Here is a 20,752-nt window from a genome sequence, read left to right as displayed (position 1 = left end):
TCGTGATACACATAGCATGAAGGTTATTAGCTACAGAGGGTGTCAAGTAAGGGAGGATTCACTGTGCAAAATACACAACTCAATAAGTCTGGCAAACAACTGAGGATACGACTTAATTAAGGCCATAACTGGCTATTGCGAGCTGTAATTAAAGAGTAATGATTTGTGCTATCCTGGTTGGCCTGGTTTCCACCATTAATGTAATGTCAATTTTCACTTTTTAAGCATGTTACCAGGATAATGTCTAGTGATTTTGACTGTGCTAGTTTGGGGGGGGGGGGGGGAAATGGCTGGAATTGTTTGGTTTTTGTGTATTGTGAAAGATTTTTTTTACTCACTTTAATGATTTAGCACGATTAAAGATAGACACTGGAATAATGTGCTTTGTGGCCCCCACTGTCGCATAGACCAAGTTTGATATTGATATTTCCTCATGGGTCACAAAAAAAACAAAGGGTACACTGATGCAAAACTGGGGTTTAAGAAGATGAGAGCTCTCTATTACCTTTCTAGCCTTGCTTTTGCGTATCTCAGTGGGATAATGTTCTTAGAATCAGATAAAGCCAAGCCCATTGTTCATTTTGTTCATTTTCCTCTGACATTAAAGTCGCAATCATTAATCATGGGTGAGAGGTTGCAGTAAAGGCAGGAGGAGCCAACACAGCTGGGAGACCCTGATAAAAGTTGAATCACCATTTATATGGAGCCACTCATTCATTGAGGCGATTGCATCTTTTTCTTTCCTCCTTCATTCCTTCACAAATTCTCCAGTTCCTGTGCTTATCCATTCTTACCAAAGTGAACAGTATTTGTCGAAACTAGTCAAATCAATTTTGACAAACCATATGGAAATGGCCTTGGTTGACATGGAAATAATACAAAACACCAAGCATAAAGCAAAACAAAGAAAAACAAATCGAATGTGATAGCTGATGTACATAATGTAGGACAGCCTACAAATGAACAATTCCAGTCTGAAAAGTTAGAATGGAGCAGAACAGCACTAATGTCCATGCAGAACAGCAGATTTTCCTTCTTCCAGCAGGGCTGTGCTAAAAAATTATGTATCTCCTCTATTTTTAGTACTCTTGGTATGATATGGTGCTTAGTACGATATAGCTTGTCTCTGTAATTTACAAAGTCCAACACTCAGCTTGATGCTTGTCGATTTGTCAGCAAACACAAGGGCACAGAGCCACAGAACTGCTTTTGAAACCAGGTCAAATCTCTGCCATGTCATTTAGTATGAATATTTAACCGCAGGTTCATTGTTTAAAAAGCAGTTTATTTCTGCTCTTCATTAAACCAGCTCTAAATCTGCTGTGAGTTCTTGAAGACTTCTAGATTTTTGTAATCCTTGTTATGTGTAAGTTAGCTTTACCTTCGACATATCTGTCTTTTCATTCCCTGTTTATTCAGCACATTGTGACAGAAGGAACTGTCTACTTAAAACACAGAAGAACTGGAGCCCCTGTAGTTCTTCTTATAATGAGGTTCCAGTATGCTATTTGTCCCTTTTGGATTTTCATCCAGCTTCAGTTACTGGAGAGCTGACCAGTTTTTCTACCCTAATTAGTCTTTCTCTTACTGATTATTGTTTAATCTGATGCCCAGTTGTAATACGTGCTTTTTCTTTTTTTGATCCCTTCCAGTTTTCCAGTTTATGAGATCTATTAAATGTCAATTTTAATGAATCCATTCAGTGAGGGAAATTGTGAAGGCTGTGTTTATTTATCAGGGAGCTTTCGTGCATTAAGGGAATGTTTGTGTGAAATGAATCTGAATCCGAAAATAGTTTTACTTGGAGATTAGTCATCGTAAGACAAGTTGTTCAAAAGCTGTGCTCAGAAATCATCGGTATTAAACCATCTTATCTTTATCTCATATTTTAGAAGGACTGGGCTGAATCAGTTTAAGACACACTAATCTTGCCAGAATGGTTTTTACAAAATAATAGAAAACTAAATACAGGGAAATTAACACTCATAGTAATGTTCCTGAGTTATTAATTTTGTGTGCAGCTATAGCAGTATCCATCATTACTATAGTAACATAGCATTATGATTTTCAGGTATAAATCATATGGCAAATTGCATTTCATATCAAAAATGCAGTTACATACATTTTTCTTTTCTGACTAGAAAATCTATATTTTCCAATCAATAGGCATTTTGCCTCTAATATTGGAAGAGTGTGACTTTTAATGACAATTGCATTTGGAAGCTCTTTTATGTTTGCACTGCGTGCGTGGGGTAATTCACAGATTGAGTTTTATTTATTCATAAATGCATAAAAGGCCATTAGATTTTTTTTTGGGCTCCCTGTCTGGGCATAAAAGTTAATTGATTTGTTTTGCTTGCAGCAATTCTGACTTTGGAGTTGGCTCTTTTTTACATATTGCTTTTGTTTATTTTTTGTAATTGCATTGCCATGTAAAACTTTCAGACATTTTGCACTCTTCTTTTCATTTCAGTTGTTTCTGTATGCAGAAGTGCAGTTTAATGGTAATCTTCACTGGACATTTTAGCCATTAATTCTGAAAAATCTGTGTGATATTGTATAAAAAGTAGCACTTTAGCTTCATAGACATGTAGAAAACAATAAATGATTTTTATGATGAGGACCACCAGACAGTAAATCAATTAGAGATGATAGGTTAATGTGATGGATTAGCTACTAAAACACTTCAATCTGTGCATGTGTAGTTCATCTTTTGTTGGTGTGATCCAGATTTTGATTACTTGTGATCAATGTGATTCATCCATCCTTCCATTTTCTAACAGATTCGTCCAATTCAGGGTCGGGGGAACCAGAGCCTATCGTGGATAGCAGTGGGCACAAGGAGTGGTACACCCTGGATGGCGCGCCAGTCCATCGCAGGGCAGACCAATGTCATTTAATGACTTGCTAACTGACCAGCTTGGTTATTCTCATCCAAGCTAAGCTCAATGCTGATAACATACAGTGCATGTATTTTAACATATCTTGCATAGACGTTTATCTACATAAAGAGTAGCTTTATTTGTACGTATATTTGTTTATTTAAAAGATTTAATGGGAGCAAACAATCAGTATTTTTCCTTACGTATTTAGGTATTAGGTTTAAGTATTAACTTACGTATTTATGTTAACATACATATTTAGGTATGTACCACACAAAGCAGTGAGCATGACTGACAATTACTGTTTTATAAATCATAATGTCATGTGCCTTATACTCTGGAAGAAAGAGTTCACCATTGAAACGACCAGTCTTTGAAAGGCTCAAATGTAAACAGTGCAATCGACAAATGCAAGTTTTCTCATGAATGTATGTTCTATTACATGGAGAACAGACAGCTTTGTGGAAACCATAATTCTTGCAAGCATTTGTGGGGCAAAGAAATGTTTACTGTCCCCCCACCTCCTCCCACCCCAAAATAAAATAGATGAACACATGTACTGGACACCTCAACAGCAGCTGAAGTTGTTGCACAGTTAGCATGGGTCCTGCTTAGGTCCTGCCAAAAGTTCTGTGACGTGAACGTTGGCCTCCTTGTGCAGGCCCATGGCCATATGGCTTGCGGACTGCTCTGAAGTTACATACAAAAGGCAGCTGAGAGAGCCTCCTTTTCTGTCACTTCTGGAAGTCAGAACTGTGTACACGAGAGGGAGGGATATTAAGACGTGCATGATAACATCTCAAAAGCTGCCTCGTTTTGTGCAACCGTTTGAGGCCTTTTTGAACAGCAGCATGTAGCTTTTTAAAGATGAGTTTGTGAAACGCTCGCCTGGAAAGCTGCAGCAAACGCTGGACTTGGCTGACCCTTCTTGTTGGAGAATTGCTCTAGGGATGCTCAATACATTTTCAGCAAACAACTAAGACCATTAAGGGCTGTGAAGTAGAAGGTGCAGTGGAAATGTTTTCTGCACTCATCTTTCACTGACCCTGAAAGAGTGGGGAGGGGGGCTGACTTTAAAAGATCACACATAAAGATTCAGCCTGTGTGAGTGGCATGAAAGAGCCCTTTGAAGCCCCTCCCCCCACCAGGAAGATTGCACAGAGTTGACTGGGGATCTAAAATCATGAAGAGCTTGACAGACTGTCGTCTTGGGATGGCAGCCTACAGCTTCGGGCTATCTGAAACGCAGAAAAAGTAATCTGCTTGGGGAAAAAAAGCAATTCTGCATCTATCCTCCCTCTAGCTTGTACACCACAACAAGAAGACATCCAGCACATGTATCATGTTTTATTTGCTTTCAAAGTGTACCTTTATTTTGTGAATCCAAGTGAATAGTATGTTGCTTGTTTTAATGTTTTTCATGACTTTAACCAGCATACATTTCCTTAACTATGAAAATAAACTGTACAGGATTTTAAGCAAGTTTAGTCAGATGGGTGTCCTTTTCATGGGGTATTGTTTTAACCACAGTGCATTATTTGGAACTCTGCACATGCTGGTAGGAGGCATGTAGTAGGTAACCTTCTTGTAACAGGTGGGTTGTGGGTTCAGGTACCCACTGCAGACACTGCTGTTGTGCCTTAAAGTGAGTACTTTATCCCAGTTGCTCCAGTCCAACCAACTGTATAAATGGGATCAGCATTGCTGGGGGATAATTCCTAAAATGGATCATTATCACATCCAGTGGGAGGAGTCACATGCTCTCTATTCTGCTAACTGCTACAGAGCCCAGGGTGAGCTCTGGCCCGATGAGCTGCTGTGCTCAGATATGGAAATTGCCCTGCCTCCAGGTGGCAGAATTCCTATGTATTGAATATGATCCTGAGGCTCTTGCATCCTTTCATGAGGATGAGAGAATGGAGGAAAGCTGGATGTTTTACACATTATAATCAGAATTGCACATATAGTATATGTAGAAAAGATGAAAGCCTTTTACACATTAACATAAAGCAGAAAACACCAGCGAGAATCTGAAGCAAAAAATATTGCAGACACTGGGAAAAATCCCTAATGACTTGTTCCATGCTCCTTTTTAAAGGTCATGCTGCAGTCCCGTCATTCACATGTAAATCGCTGTGACTGAAATAGTTGTGTAGGCATTCAATATCATCGAGCTCTGGGATTTGAATCACAGGTCAGGGTGGGGAGTCTGAGATGGAGCTCTTGGTTGGATTACCAGGAACGGAGTATCCCTTAACCACAGCAGGCGCTCTCCAGGCAAGAGCTAACACGTGTGGAAGAAAGTCACCCTGCCTTTTGAAAGATATTTGTGTTTTATGAGTTGGTCAGAGGCAGCACGCGTCTCTTCACTTTTTTCCTCTTCACTTTCCTTTGGGGAAAAAAATCCTCACTTTTGCACATGGAACATTAACCCACAAGATTAGGTACTTTTTCTGTCTGGAGACAGATCTGATTTAAACCACAGCATAGCTGTAGACCAAGAAGCCGTCCCAAAAATAAGTCAGTAAAAAGCAGAGGAAAATCAAGGGGCAGTGAAAGTGAAGGTCATTTTTTATTTTTATTTTTAACAAAACAAACGCGTCATAGCCACTTGCTTTTCCCACAATGCCTACAGCACATTCCATGTTAATTGGAGACATGCTGCAGCCCTCTTTGCAAGATCACAAGAGTCAGGCCTTTTCACAAGGCAAGATCACAAGGGGCCATAGTTGTGTAGCAAGCTGGTTAACTGAAATCCACTCTGCCCAGGTAGTGCTTAAGCAATTGTGCAACACATCTGGGAGAATCTGGGCCATGGGTTTCTAATGGTAATGTCCTTGAATATACAGATCACCATGAATACCAGTGAGAACCACTTAAGTTCCTTTTTTTGATTCTCTTCATTTTCTTTGTGCTTGGTTTTAATGAAGACTTGATATTTTGTTTGCTTAGGCATTACCAGCCCAAAAGATGGATTTAAAACAAAGAAAAAGTTATCTAAAAGCTGAGTTGGGGAAAAAAAAGCTCTAGGTTGCCAGTTTTCTCTTTTGTCTGACTACTTACGTGTTCAACATGTAAAGAGGCACAAATACACAGCCGGCTGGGAGGGTAGGCTATCTGCTCAGTTCATTTATTTCATGCAGAGTAATCCAGGTTACTTTTCAGCTCCTGTTTTGCCTACAGTGTTATAGGAAGCAGCATTTGCATTTTATTTTCTCCCATGAAAAATTTACACGATTTCAATCATGCATACACATATAGTTGAATTTTAAAATTGAGATAATGCTTATCTGTCTACATATATAATTCTGTAGCTTACTCCAACTCTGTCATCAAATGGACTTGTAGTATCAAAAGGAAATTTAGAAATGCAGAAAAACAATGCAGTAGAACCTGGACAAGTAAGTCTTAGCTGGTGTAGTAAAGTGGATAGTGTTGCTAATCAGTCAGATAAATTGTTAATCATGGTTCCTAAAGTGCCCTGGTACTTATTCATAAATTTCATAAACTTTCTGTGGCAGGAGTTCATCAATCATAGTTGCTCCTCTTAACAGCATATCTGGGAGCACTTTCATTATCCCTTTTGTAATATCGTCACGTACTGTAATTCATTGAGCTGACAGATGGGCAGGGAGGTAACTGGATTTCTCTGGAATTGCTCAGAATAATGGGTCAGCGTACTGAGAGTGTGTTGATCCTTGAGTACCTGTTTGGGCTATTGATGCAGGGAGGCCAGTGGGCTGTACTGTCCACAAACCTTAAGGCACCTGAAGGTCCAAAAGTGGAGGTCTTTGAACTTCATTGCAATCTTAATTTCTACACTTTGTACTATGGGCAAACATTCCTGCTCATTTATATACTCTGGTTCTGCCTGGTACTTATTTATTTCTTATACTTGTGCCAAACGTGAGATTGTGAAAGAACAGGGCAATATTAATATTTAATACTGAACTTTATGCTACTCTAAACTGTTAGCAATGTAAGCACAGCATGCGTTTTTGTTTTTGTGTTGGATAGAAGGAATAGCCAACAGGCATATTTTCACCTGGTGGTATTTTCATATTTGGTGGTAGCCAAAAATACCCTGAAGACTTAAAATTTATAGTCAATCAATTATTTACGGTATACGGAATGTGTTACTAATGAATTGTGGCATTGTGTTACAAATCCAAATCACTGCAGGTTACAACGTAGCTATTTGGATGATTTCTTCCATCAAATGAAAAACTGGAAATGTATAAAATGATATATTTTGATTGTCGGTCCATAAAATGCTTCTCCACTTAGCTACTATTTTTTCTGACATTAATTTTTCCACTCCCAGAAATAAATAGCGCCGATTTCATTTTGTTGTTCATAGCACAATAAATCAATTGAGTATCTATTGGCAAGCTTAAGTTGGTAATGCAGACTGATGATTAATGTGCCATAGGTACTGCAATGTTCTAAAGTACCCTTCCATTGCCAGCATTATTCTTAGTTAAATTTATTGCTGTAATATCAATATGTTCTTCTCTGCAGGCCGTGATTAGCTTTTCTGAAGTCAAGGGTATTGCATAGTTTTAATACAAGGAATTAGTTTATATTTAAAGAACTAGGCACAGACACTTATAATTCTACGGCACATTTCAGCCAATGCAACGTGTTGTCTGATGCAATATGTATAGCTTTGTTACAGAAACTGCATGGTAACTTTCAAAACAGCTAATCAAACTGTATGAATATTTTTTTTTCTCTGGTCATACTGTATGTATAAGCACCGAATGGATGAGATATTTGCTGTAGCCCTCAGAATTAGCTCGAGGAATATTCTCGGTAGTCCAGTGTAATGAATGAACTCTTCTTGCGGTAAATGAGTTGCATGGCTGCCAAGCTTGCATTCTCGCAGTCCTATATGTTTCTTAGTGGAAATTCTCAGAAGGTTATGTTGATTACTTTATATCGGAATTATGGGCTTTTCGGCAGATTAGCGCTAGCCTGAGTGTCATCAATGAACCTTAACGCTGATGTTCTGTGATCTTCAAGATGTTTTTCTCCTGTGCTATATCGTGCAGAAAAGGGGGGAGATGGAGGAGGATCCTGGAAAGGTCATGCTGTCCAAGCAGAGCACTGGGAGGAGTGACGACGAAGAGGCGAGAGAGATGATCACTCCAGCTTTGAGAGCTGCTCTGACAAAGCAAGGTACACCGAGCTGTTTTAATAAACCGTAATCCTGGGAAGAAATGACCTTTTTATCTGCCGAGTTGGAGATTGTGCCCTGTTTCTTTGGTCTTAGACTAGCAATCAGGAGAAGTGTTCTGTGTTTTTGTAATTGTACCTCTTCTTTGCTGTCCTTTCCTGCAGTACGTGCTCTGATAGTCCCTATATTTGAACAGTAAGGGCCTCAGCAGGAGTTTGATATCTCAGGTTCTATTCATGATGTGACTGCAGAAGTAAATTGCACAAATGTTTCCCACCTTCTTGTGTGGTACTGAAGAATCATTTTTAAAAGCCTTTTTAAAAGCATGATCCTCCATAAAAGTTCTTCAGGCATTCATAGCTTCCCCACAGAAATTTTTGTCTTGTCACTACAAAACGTTTTTTCTGCCCTTCTTATCATTCTGAACCTAGTCTGGCAACTTACTAAAGGGAAAGGTGCAAATGTTGAAGTCCCTGAGAATTCTCATTTATAAGTCTTAAAAGAGCTTTTGAAGGTGACTATAAGATTGTACGTTTATTGCCAGTCTTACCCTCACCGATTGGGCAGTAAACTAGGGAGTGGATTCCGGGTTATGCCATTTCTAAAATTATTGAAGAAATGTTTTTTCCATAGGCCGTGTGGTGTCTACTCATGTATTTATTTTCCACAATACGTTGTTATTTTTCTTTTCTTTGTTTATTTTACAAGAAGTCCCTTTCACATGCAAAAGTGTTCAGATTGCTAATTGCTTAATTGAATCATTCTTTAAAAAGATATTTAGTGGTAGGGAGGTAATTGCATTTTAACTTCATCATTTACTTCACCACTCTACTGGGGTGTTTTAAGCAGGTTTTAATGAGGTTGGCTCTGCACTGCAGTTTTTTTTTTCTGTTGCCAGATGAATCCCTTTCCCTAAGTAGTGTAGCACTCTGCTTTGCACGGTTATAAAAATACCATGTCTTTGAAAGTAGTGTATAATGTCATGGCAGTGTCCAGTTATTTTACTGTTGTTTGTGAATCCTAGGAATTTTAACCTTGCAACTTTCAAGGGTAATAGCCTTCATGGCCATGCACCCCAAGAACACAACCCCCAAAACCATGCAGACGCCAAACCTATTCTGAAACCTCTTTGAATGCAATCGGACAGAGACCAAGTCACTCAATCAAGTGTGCTATCTCTCTCAAAAGCCAGTACATGCTTGTTCTGCATTATGAATTGGGAATGGTCTAGGTTCTGTTCTGACCTTTATAATTTTGGGAACAATATGGGTAGGCTAATATGCATATTAATGCTTTTCTTAGTTACTGAGGCTGGTTATGTTACAAAACTGACATTTCCTTTTCATTGAAGCTGCACGTTTCAGTATGGATTCAACCATACTAGGGTTTTTACTGAGGACGTAAGACCTACACAATGAGCATAAACCTGACTGGACAAGTGATGGCCAAGAATCTGTTGATAACGAAACCTGAGGTCGATCGTCCTGAGTGAACTTCCAAGAAAAACTTTGGCAACCCTGTTGCCAGAGGGTAGAATCAAGAACTGAGGAAAATACAAGCAGGTTGAGGCTAAACATTATGATAGAGAGTCAGGATCTCTTGCATTAGCTACTGAAATCTGAATGCTGATATGCATGACTGATGTTAAATCTTATTTTAAAATACCAGTTTTAGCTGGAAATCCTTCTGTAAGAATCTTATCTAACAGTTTGTACCATTACAGATTTGTCAGCTGCAGAGTTACAATACAGTGCATGCATTTTTACTTTTAATTAATGTCTGAGGAGAAGCTGTAATGCAAATTGACACCAAACTAGTGTGGGGCCATTTAGACAACTTTTCAGAGTATTGTCTTGCATGTTAAAATACATGTTCTTATGAATATTGCAAAGTGCTTTTCCTTTAATGTCCACTGATGGTAAATGTTGTAAGAGTGCCTAAGGGTATTGTGGCTATAGGTGAGTTGTGAAAAAGAGAATGGTGTATTACTTTTACATTACAACGCTGCACAGACTGTGCTTTTTGAAGTGTTATGGCTTTTATTTTTCAAAGAGCCATTTTTATTTATGTCTTTATGTGTTAAGACATAAGGCTCTGAGATCTGTGCAGTAACTGAACATTGGACTCAGTGATGTTAGTTGGCCAGTGAGAAAAATTGGGTACCAGACTGATCTCGGAGAGATGAGATATGGTTCTCTGTCTGATGGGATCTCTGAAGCCCTGATGCAATTATATCACTTCAATTCTGAGCAGGTGTCGGAATTGTTATGAAATATTTGTCAGCATGGATTTGCAAGCCATATGAGTTAAAAAGATTAGTGGCATACATTTCCAGAACTTAAAAATATAATGGCTTTCTGTGTAGCAAGTAACACAGTGGATTAATCGGTATTAGACCATCTGCTAAACTGTATTTGTTTTTTGTGTGTATATTAGTTTCACTGTCTAAACTCACATGTTACACTGTGCATTGTCAGATCATACCCATATCAATGTGGTGTTGTGGACAAGATCTCATGGTAGATGTTTTAGTTTTTTATCAGATGTTTGATTGTTCCACTTTGTTCTTCAACCATTTGTATTACCACCTCCTGGAAAATACAGAAGATGTACTAATACAGTCTACTATTGTATTGACTGTGTTTGAATAATTCAATTTTTGAGTCTGAGGGCTTATAGAGAGAGTTGCAACTTTTTTGTGTCCATATTTATTAAGTTAGTAAATTACTTGTTAGTGATTTAATTCACAAACTCTTTCTGGAAGCATGTTGGAAAACATAGTGGCATTGGTGGCAAAATACACAGAGTACTTAGTACTTACAAAGTGACTGGCTTTGACTGCATTATTCTCAAACGTTTTGTGTTGTTTATAAATTGAAATAAGGTGGATGTTTAGCTAGTCCAGATTGTGCAAATTCAGAGTGGAATATGACTTTAATATGACAATATTTAATGACCTTGTTTTTATGTCTCATCTGAGGAATAGCATCTCTTATAGCATAGCAAACCCAGTCACTAAATTGTGGCATTGTTCTGGAAAACTAACACCTACTTGTTCACCAAAAACATTCACAACACCACTGACCATGTCCAGCCTTGCTTAAGACCGCAATTTGATTAGATCAGTATACAAGCTGGTAACTCTGCTATACAAACAATAGCCATCATTTTCCCCCTTGAACTGTTGCATATTTAAAATACCTCAGTAGTTATTAGATTCTGTAGAGTAAATTATATTCCTTTACACATTGTTTTAACATGAGATTTTTGTTCTGTGTTTTTAGCTATTTGATGCAAGCACACTTAGTTTAAATCAAAATGCTTATTTAAATAGAGGTGCAGTATTGATTTTGAAATGTATAATTTAAACATGTCACGACTATATTAAAATGAAATGATTTAGCTTGTTTGGCAACAATTTTCATTTGAATTCAATCTTTGGAGCATCATGTTCTCTTAATAGCTTTCCATTTCTATTTTTGGTGTTGCTAATGTTTGTTTTGCAATCTCTTGTTGTTTTGCAAAATGTCCTCGGATCAATGGCTGAAAAAAAGGTTTTTTGTTACAGAATACAAAATACGTGCTTTATTAAACAAGCAGGACTGTCAGATTTTTAGTATCCTTGAATAGCAGAAAATATTTGTTTTTTGTACCAGTTTTATTGTGATGTTTTACTAATATGAAAGGAATGAGAATTCCTTCAGTTAAACTAATCAAGAACTAATGCATCTGCTGTGTTTTACTAATTAAACAACTTTTAATTCAGAAATCTGGAAATGCCATTTTCTTAGATTGTACTTAAAAGACACAAGATATCTGATTCTCTCTAAAATGAGGACGTCTCATTTTTTCTTTAGGTGTATAGTTAATGTACAAAAAAAGAGATTTAGTTTAAGATTGCTTAGTCACAGTCTTCCACAGCTCTGACACCCTGTTGTTCTCAAGCACTTAGACAGCTGCTGCTTGATTTCTTTAATGCTTCTGACTGACGTGCTGAGATAACAAAAAGCCACATTTTGGAATGTGCAGAATAAAATGCTTAGCTGGCATATGTTGTCTTCTTTCTGTATTTACCATTATTCTTCAAGGTTTTGTTTCACTGGGCTCCGTGATTTCGTTTTCTCCTGTTTGCACAATGGCAGTTTTTACAAAGGGTCTTGCTGACAATATCGTGAAAACAGGAGCCCAGAATTTATACCCATGTGCTCTCTTGAGGCCTCCCTCCTCTGAGATCAAAAAGCCTGTGTGTGTGTTCACCGCTTGTTTTGACGGGACCAGACTGTGAAATAAATTATTGAATGCTTCCTGTCCATGCAATCTGCCATAGGACCAGCTTCCATAATTGCATTTTTTTTAAGGTTAATCAGTAAACTGGATTTCATTCCTGCAGTGCTGCCAGGGACTGCAGCGCTTGTGACGTGAAGTTATGAAAATAATCTTGGCTTTCGAAACCTTTGAGTTTTTAAAAATCTTGAAGGTCTTCCCTCCTAATCCATTTAATTTTTCTTTATTTTTTAATTGTTTTACAAATGGAGCACTGTACAGTTTCCTCCCTGAATGCCATAACATATTATTATTTCCTTTTGTATAATGGACTATAATGTTATTTTAATTTGAAAGATGGGTATGCTGTAAACCTGTTCCTTACTATTAACATTAAAAGCAAATAAAAACAATGTAAGAAGTATGTAGAATTTTAACATACAGTAACAATGGAATACATGCAAGGGTGTTTCCCTCTTCTGTCTATGAGAATGGGCCTCCAGTCCTGCTCTAGTATAGTCTGTCTTTAGCAGGGTTCAGAAGTGGCCAATACATCAGCAGACACCTAGAACTATTCAACGGTAATTAGTTAAATATGGATTTTTTTAAAATAAGCAATTTAGAAATCATTCTGGGGAAAAAAAAGTACCTCAAGGAGCAGAGTTCCCTTAATTGAACAAATGGCATACTTAATTGAATGATGGCTTACAAGGATTCTGACTGATGTGAGCCAAATCTTTTACTCAAAGACTTTGATGAAGACAACAGAAAGAAAAAGAAACAATTGATGACATGTCTTTTGAGCATCTTAAGCAAAACATCCACAAAAAAAAGACTCCGAAGTCTGGATTGGTTAGTATTGATGGCATCGCCTGCCTTGTTTTTCTGTATTAAGAGAACACATCATGTCTGATGCCTGGGATTAGTAGGAGTTGTCAAACATAAGGTGATTTATTAGTGTATATGGTTCTGTGTGACAGTTTTAGACCTGTGACCTCTTTTTACAGTCATCGGCACAGAAAGGTCTTCACTCGCGCCGGCCTCTCATTACCACTTTACAAGGCTTCATCAGTTATGAATCCAAGGTCTTTCGGTGAATTTCATTCAAAGGAAGGGGATAAAAATGCCACTATAATATATTGGTATGAAGAGTTGGGAAGGCAGAATAATTTCATTGTGCCTTTCTCTTTACTTTAACAGGGTACAGACTAATAGGGAGTCATTCTGGAGTGAAGCTCTGTCGATGGACTAAGGTAAATTGCTGGTAACCTCTCTGACTTTCAGATAGTGTGTGGGAATGATCTTGCTTGTTGGATTACTGCCATTTTTATTTCAATGTAGATACATGGTAGAAATATCGTACCCAAGTTGCTTTATTGCTGCAAACAACTGTATCCAAATTACTGTATGGAACAGTGTGTTGTATGTAACTGTTGTGCTTATTCTGTTTTTATTTGCAGTCAATGCTGAGAGGCAGAGGAGGCTGTTACAAGCACACATTCTACGGAATTGAGTCCCATCGCTGCATGGAAACCACTCCTAGCTTGGCTTGTGCCAACAAATGTGTCTTTTGTTGGAGGTGGGTTGGCTTTATTATATTCTGCTTTGCAAGATGTGGGATTGTGAGATGAGTTACAGGATTTGAGTTGCAGTAGTAAAGTATGCCCATTGCAGTGGGCACTCCAAACATCATATTTTGTTTAGATTTGGGTATTCTGGACTGGAGAGATTTATTGCTACTTGTCATGATTCAATGTCAAATGGTTATGATGTCAAACTAGAAGTTGCAAGCAACCTTATGGCTTCAGTGGTGATATGCACCTGTTGACTTGAAACCCAGCGTATAAGAAATACTATCCATTTTCTTCCACTTCTGCATGTGATAATATCTTTTAGTCCTCTAACGGAGCCTGTAGGTCTTTTCAATTAAAGCACATGCTTGTTAAGTAACCTGTTAGCACATTCAGATTCAGGGAATCTAAAAACATATATTTTGTCACCGTTTTAATTCCAATATCACTTTTTAAAAAGTAACCACTTTAATTGGTGGTGGCTAATGTCGTTTGTTTGATGAATTTTATAATAGTTCCATTTCCAAAATTACATAAGTAAAATACCAAATGGCCTCCAAACCTAATAGCTGATTAGCTGCATTAACAGGTCTGCATTAGATCTTTACAGCTCTGTGATGTGTGACTTTATATCAAGTATGTAATATTTGAAAATCTGACTGACCTGTGGTGGCAGTGTTTTGTGAAGTAGGCCTATACTCTTTTTTTAATATCATTGATAGAGAACAGAACAGAGTTCATGTATACCAAGGATCATGTTACTTGGCTTAAATAATCCTGAGTAGTTGTGATATACATGCTTCATACAAAAACTAACATTGTAATTGTACATTGTGACTTATCCATTTTTTCTTAAGTAGAATGAGTGGTGGACATCAGAGAGCAAGGTGCACAGTGTATCACAGTTTTATTATTTACTGTTCCTGAGAAGGAGAGTTCTTAAAATCTCATTACTATGTCATATCATGTGACCTTTAACAATATTTTCACCTAGATACAGATATGCAGAGATCTTTATCACTCACTGAAGTTACAAGAACAGTAGGCTTCTCCTCATTTTAGCTTGATTGTTCTGGCCTTGATTGATCTTGCCTGATTGTATTGACATTTATAATGCATGGTTAATATTGTTTTCTCACATTATGAAGTCGTAAATTTGGTTTGTACTCTGAGTGATATCATTTAGTCACTTGAGAAGTTGCGTCTCGCAGTGTCCTGTTCACTGTCATTCTTGGGAATGTGAAAATTATTCATCGATTCCTTGGGGTCATAGCCGATAATAGCTTGAACTTTTTAATAGCTTAAGAATTTTTATTCCTGCCCAAATATTAAAAAGAACACTGACTCAAAATGATGTTGTTACAGACAGTTATCAGAAAATCCAAATATTATGTATAGTATGGTGTTAATTTGGAGAGTAATTAGATGTGTAAAAAACTGTATTTTGCAGATGCAATTTAACAAGATTAGGGAAAGGTTTTCTTGGAAGTTTACTCGGGAGATTGAAAATTATTTTGGGCATAATTTAATGGTCAATTTTTTAAATTTGATGCCAGTGTTTTGCAAGTGTTTTTATTAAATATTTGTTGATTTTAAGAAGGAAATGAAAAAAGAGAACGTAACTGCAGGACTAAGATTTTTATTTGGATTGACTGCTAATCCCCAGAACTACTAAAGAGAGATGGAAGACGAGCAGCTGTCAGCAAGTGACAGACCCTTGAAATTTACCATGAACAGACATAACCTGAAATGGCCTGTCAAACTGGGGAGAAAAACAGTCCTTTAGAGAAGCTTTTAAAGTACTGTTAGGGAATACTGCCAATGTTAAGACAGGATGCCATCTTACAGCTCCATGACAGAATGAAGATAACCTCTGATCAGTCCCATGAACAAAGGATTTTGTCCTCAGTGGTGTTGCAATGAACACACAAGCACTTGGGGATCTGGACGAAGTAGACAGCGGAATAAATGAACCATGCAATACAAAAGAAAAACAAGAAAAACTAAATGTTTTGACGTTGCAGTCGCCAACATGTCAGTAATGTCTTGGACAACAGCACCACTTTAGACAAGCTACTGCAATCCATTGGTGTACAGCTCTTTAATTACTTTGAGATATACAGTACATATTTTTTCTCACTTGATTATTTGTAATGAATAGGTCAGGTTTAATGATTCTATATAAGGTGATATGTATGAAACTGCAAGTCTTCAGAAGATAAAACTATTTTTTCTCATATCTCAGGAGCATTTGTATTGTAATTCTGTAATTTATCAAAAGTTAAGCTGCAGTCTCTCTTATCATGTTTTTGAAACAAAGTTAATATACGAAAATGCAGTAGTCTGACATTTCTGAACACAGGGCCAAGTTCACGTAGATAGTTACTGTATTAAATAGCTAAATAAGTAGAAATTGAGTGACCTAATTTAGGAGAAATGGAGCAAATCTTTACCTTCCATTTCAAGACGTGGTATAACTATTAAACAGGCTTCTCGAGAAAATTGGATTTCATGGAGTGAAGCAGCTGATGTAGCAGCAGAGGCTGTTTCAGTGGAGTTTATTTGCGGTTTCGTATGCTATTCCAGTAGCTTACAGACTTTATCAGCCGGGGAACATAATTAAAAGTTCTTTAAGCCTGGGTTGTGAACAGCAAGTTATACAGTCGAGAAAGACTGTAAAAGAAGAAAAAGTAATAATGATGATAATGTTTAAGGGCACTGTGGGAAATTTAATAGAGCAGGTCCAGGTAGAAAAAATGTAGTCTGATAATATAGGATTTTCTGCAGGGATACTTTCAATAGACCTGAATGGAAACTACCTGATTGTTTTTTGTTATCTGGGTTGCTCTGCAGGAGTTAAGTGTTATTTCGTGACTCTCAGAATATTGCCAGCTTTGTCTTTTTTAAAATAAACTCTTGTGAGTAAAGCCCTGCTATAACTCCATGGTCAATTGATTTATTATGCAAAATATTACCCTTACAAAACCTGAACAGGGAATACCTTTTTGTGACAGCAGCAAAACCTGTTCTGTAAATTTGTTTTATTTTTATTTGCTGGAAGTGAGTTTTAAAGCTTAATGTGCAATGTGAATTTCATTGTTTCATGAGGGAGTTACATAATGTCTTTTTGTAACAGCATTGCTCTCCAGTGTACAACTGGAGCTAAAGCGATCTGGAATGATATACAGAATTTACTAATTGCTAATTCAATGACTCATCTAATTAAAACAAGCTCACAGAGTTTGCTCACATTTTGTGCCATGCAGTATATAACTACCTTCTTCATGTTTTTTTTTTTGGTTCAGTGTGTTTTTGATGCTCTTTACAGGTCTGATAGAGTTACTAAGGGGTAATAGGAGAAAGAACACTGGTGAACAGGTGGAGGTTTACCCTGCCTAGTATATCCAGATGGAAAAAGGCACAAATTCCAGCAGCTGTTCTTCACTTTGAGTAGTGAATCACCCCCAATCAACACCAACCCAACCCAATGTGCCTGAGAGCACAAGCTTGCTAATAGAGTGATCTGTTGGTTTAGCACCACTGTATGGTAAAAAAAACATTGTGGCATAGGCAAAGCAATATTTAAATATATTTGAAGTCAGCTTTTATTAATTCTTTTTATGCTACCCACCCTCAATCCGGAGCAGTCAGGTATTACTGTAGTTTCCATAGCTCATAGAGACCATATATGCTTCCTTCTCGATGTGCACACTTTGAGCCATCAGCACAGGTCCTGCGGTATTCACTGAAGGACTGATGAAGGGCTTGCTGACAGCGCTGCATGGTCGCTGGAGGCTAGCATATGATGGGATACTGTGGCCACGTCAGGCCTCTACACATCCCTGCTGGTTTTTGGGGAATGCTGGGAACAGTAGCTTACATGACAGCTCGTACTCGAATTGTCCAATTTACAGTGCTCATCCTGTGTTATAAACGAGTGTCTTTACTGGTCATCATGTACCATATCAAGTCTTGATATCCCTGAGTCTGATCAGTTTGGAATAGATGTTTGCATCCTGTCTTACATAGTGTCATCACTTTTGAGCTAGGAATGTTGCCTTTTTGATGGTGAATGAATTTGCCTTTTTGGGCTCTGTCTTGGCAGACATCACACTAACCCTGTGGGTACTGAATGGCGCTGGAAGATGGACCCCCCAGAGAAGATCTTGAAGGAAGCTGTGGAGAACCACCAGAACATGATCAGACAATTCAGAGGTAAAGTTATGTTCCCAGGTCCCAGGTACACAAGCTTTCTCGTGGAACCATAGCGTAGTACTTTCAGTTTTTCAGCAGTCTGCATACAGACTAAGGCTGAAATGACTCCTTCCCTAATCAGCATTGTTTTTCTCTTTTTAATTTAAAACAAAAGATCCAGTGTGAGCAATTAACAATAAAGATAATGAAGAATTTTGTAAAAAGATGGCTTAAAGTGTGTTTTTCTGTGTTTTCAGTACAAGAAGTGATCCTTATGCCCTTATGCTTGACTGTCCAGATTTAACCAAACCCTTAAATAAGCAAAGCAATCACTGTAATTGTCTTGTGGAAATGTGTCCTGTAGTTTAACAAATAAGAAGGACTCATTGACTAAATTGTTTCTCTTAAATGCATTTCTGTAAATTCTTAGCACAGTCTCTGTCAGTTATACCCATGTTTTAATCACAAAAACACATAAGTGATCGATAACAATCCTTTCCCAATTGCCTTACAGTCAGATATTTTTTTTGTTGAAATGAGAAGGATTGTCCTCACTCCTTTGTTATTATTATTATCAGCACAGTGCAGTGCTGCTCTCAGAAACTCGAGGGGATAATGGAAATATTTCAGCAATGATTAATTAATAATCAGTGAATATTGCTGTGACTCACTCTTTGCATGTAACATGGGGTAGTAACTGCTAGGCAGGTTTTATCAGTGTCTCTAATAATAATCTGCAGTGATCATGAACTAGATGTACAATTGACAACAGTTATACAACAGAAGGGCTTGATCTTCAATGAAAGTAAAAGATTTAGAAAGGTTTTTTTTATGGCAGGAACCTTATAAGAATTATACAGTTCCATTGTGATGCAAAGCATTTTTAATTCATTTTGACTCCAGCACAGAGCTCTTAGAGTCACTGTATTCATGCCATAAATGGAATGGAACCCTCACTGAATTTGCAGCCCAAAGGCTGCCCTACTTCAGTCCACTTAACGAACACATTTTTTTGTAACGAACACATTAGTGATGCACTCATTGGGCTTCCATTGTGTTTGCTACAGAGAGCTCAGTGTGTGTCTTCATACATCTCCCAAAGTGAAGCTTATTTGATCTATTTTTTATACTTTACAACCGTTCAGATTTAATTATCATACTTTACAAAAACATGGCTTCACAAAAATTTTTAACTTGTAATATTTAAAGATTTATTCCACAAATTTGTTCTCAGGTGCTATTTAACCTGTTTTGCAATGCATAGTGTATTGTTTGCTGGGGGATAGATGCACCTTCACCTACATCTTCTGTTTGCTGGATTTTAAGATCCTCCCAATGTTGCAGAAAGTTTGAGAGAAAATGGCAGCCTTTTCTGCAAAAAGCTCTGTAACATGCTTGGAGCATATCTGTCTTGCTGCAAGGTACAGAAGTATTGCAGAAATACTAGATCTTTAGAAGGTGCAGTGACCACAATACCAGACTCAGCTCAAATAAAATATTTCTTTAAAATATGTGTTTTAAGGTAAATTGCACAGGTGGTTCAAAAGGATTTGTTTTTAAAGGACAGGTTAGAATTGACCCAGCCAAATGAGAAGGCAGATAGGCATTTTTGTAGCAAACATTGTTATTATATGTTTGTGCTTTAGTGGCAATTGAACTAGAGAGATGGAACTTTAAATATGTATGCAATGCTGGCATCACTTTAAATTCTTTGGGTATTTAAGAATTTAAGAATCCTTAAATTCTGGATTTTTCCACATTCCATCTTATTTTGAGAGGGTATTGTATTCACTGCCAGTGGTAAAGGACACTGCCGGACTATGTGTAATCATTTTTATTCCTGAAGGATAATAACACAGATGAGTTTGTGTGTATATATTTTAGGTGCCTTTACAACAGTTTTAAAGGCTCACCAATAAAGCACGATAATAACTGATTTGCCTTTTATAAAAGTAGGTAATAAAACTAGACCAATCTCATCCTGGGAGTAAAAAGAAGGCGCTTTTGAGTCAGTTGATGGAATGGAAGTTTCCTTCCAAGACATGTTTCAAGATGTCCTTCAGACAAGGACAAATGTTATGCAAGATGACGTTGCATTAGAAAATGAGAGACTGAGCTGAATCCATAACTACTTCATTGGAGAGAGACAAGTGGAAGGCATTACTAATAATTGAGAAGGCATACAACTCTCCCTGTTTTAAATGATTCATACATGATCCCAGCTGAATTTATTTGCACAATATTATAATATATATAAACATACAAGAGCTTTAATGGTTTTGGAGTTTTGCATGGCTTTTTAATTCATTTTTTCAGTATGGGAGGAAAAGGTTGTTCTTAACTTCTTTCATGTATTTTTAATGGAATAAAATATTATTATTGATTGATGATTGACTTCTCATAAAACAATGCTTCTTGACTTCCTATGAAGATTTATGTTTGAAATGTTATCTGGCATTGGGATAGTGAGTCATTTGAGAAAGTAGTTTTCAGTTCAAATTTTGATGAAAAAAATAATCTACAGTTTTATGCCGAACTGCATTCTTGAGCAAGCCATCATCTTAGTTTTTCATGTCTGTCTCTGTCAAGCTTAATCAGCTTAATTTGATTTATTTTTTTAAATCCCATAAACCCCAAATTTTCTTTTCTGAAAATATTATTAT

The 20,752-nt window shown here is 37.3% G+C and overlaps 1 protein-coding gene across 1 annotated transcript in view; it reads left to right on the top strand.

Moving 5' to 3' along the window:
* The window catches only part of tyw1 (tRNA-yW synthesizing protein 1 homolog (S. cerevisiae)), a 68,527-nt gene that overhangs the window by 11,514 nt on the left and 36,261 nt on the right, over window positions 1-20,752 (top strand). The window contains exons 8-11 of the mRNA XM_088907244.1: window positions 7,937-8,063; window positions 13,525-13,577; window positions 13,785-13,903; window positions 18,001-18,110. Coding sequence (XP_088763370.1) covers window positions 7,937-8,063; window positions 13,525-13,577; window positions 13,785-13,903; window positions 18,001-18,110 — 409 coding nt within the window. The remainder of the gene's footprint in view (window positions 1-7,936; window positions 8,064-13,524; window positions 13,578-13,784; window positions 13,904-18,000; window positions 18,111-20,752) is intronic.

Source organism: Atractosteus spatula, chromosome 27, assembly GCF_055471065.1.
Source record: "Atractosteus spatula isolate fAtrSpa1 chromosome 27, fAtrSpa1.hap1, whole genome shotgun sequence".
Lineage (NCBI taxonomy): Eukaryota > Metazoa > Chordata > Actinopteri > Semionotiformes > Lepisosteidae > Atractosteus > Atractosteus spatula.
Note: the sequence above shows the minus strand (reverse complement) of the source record. Positions and strands in the feature narration are given on the sequence as shown.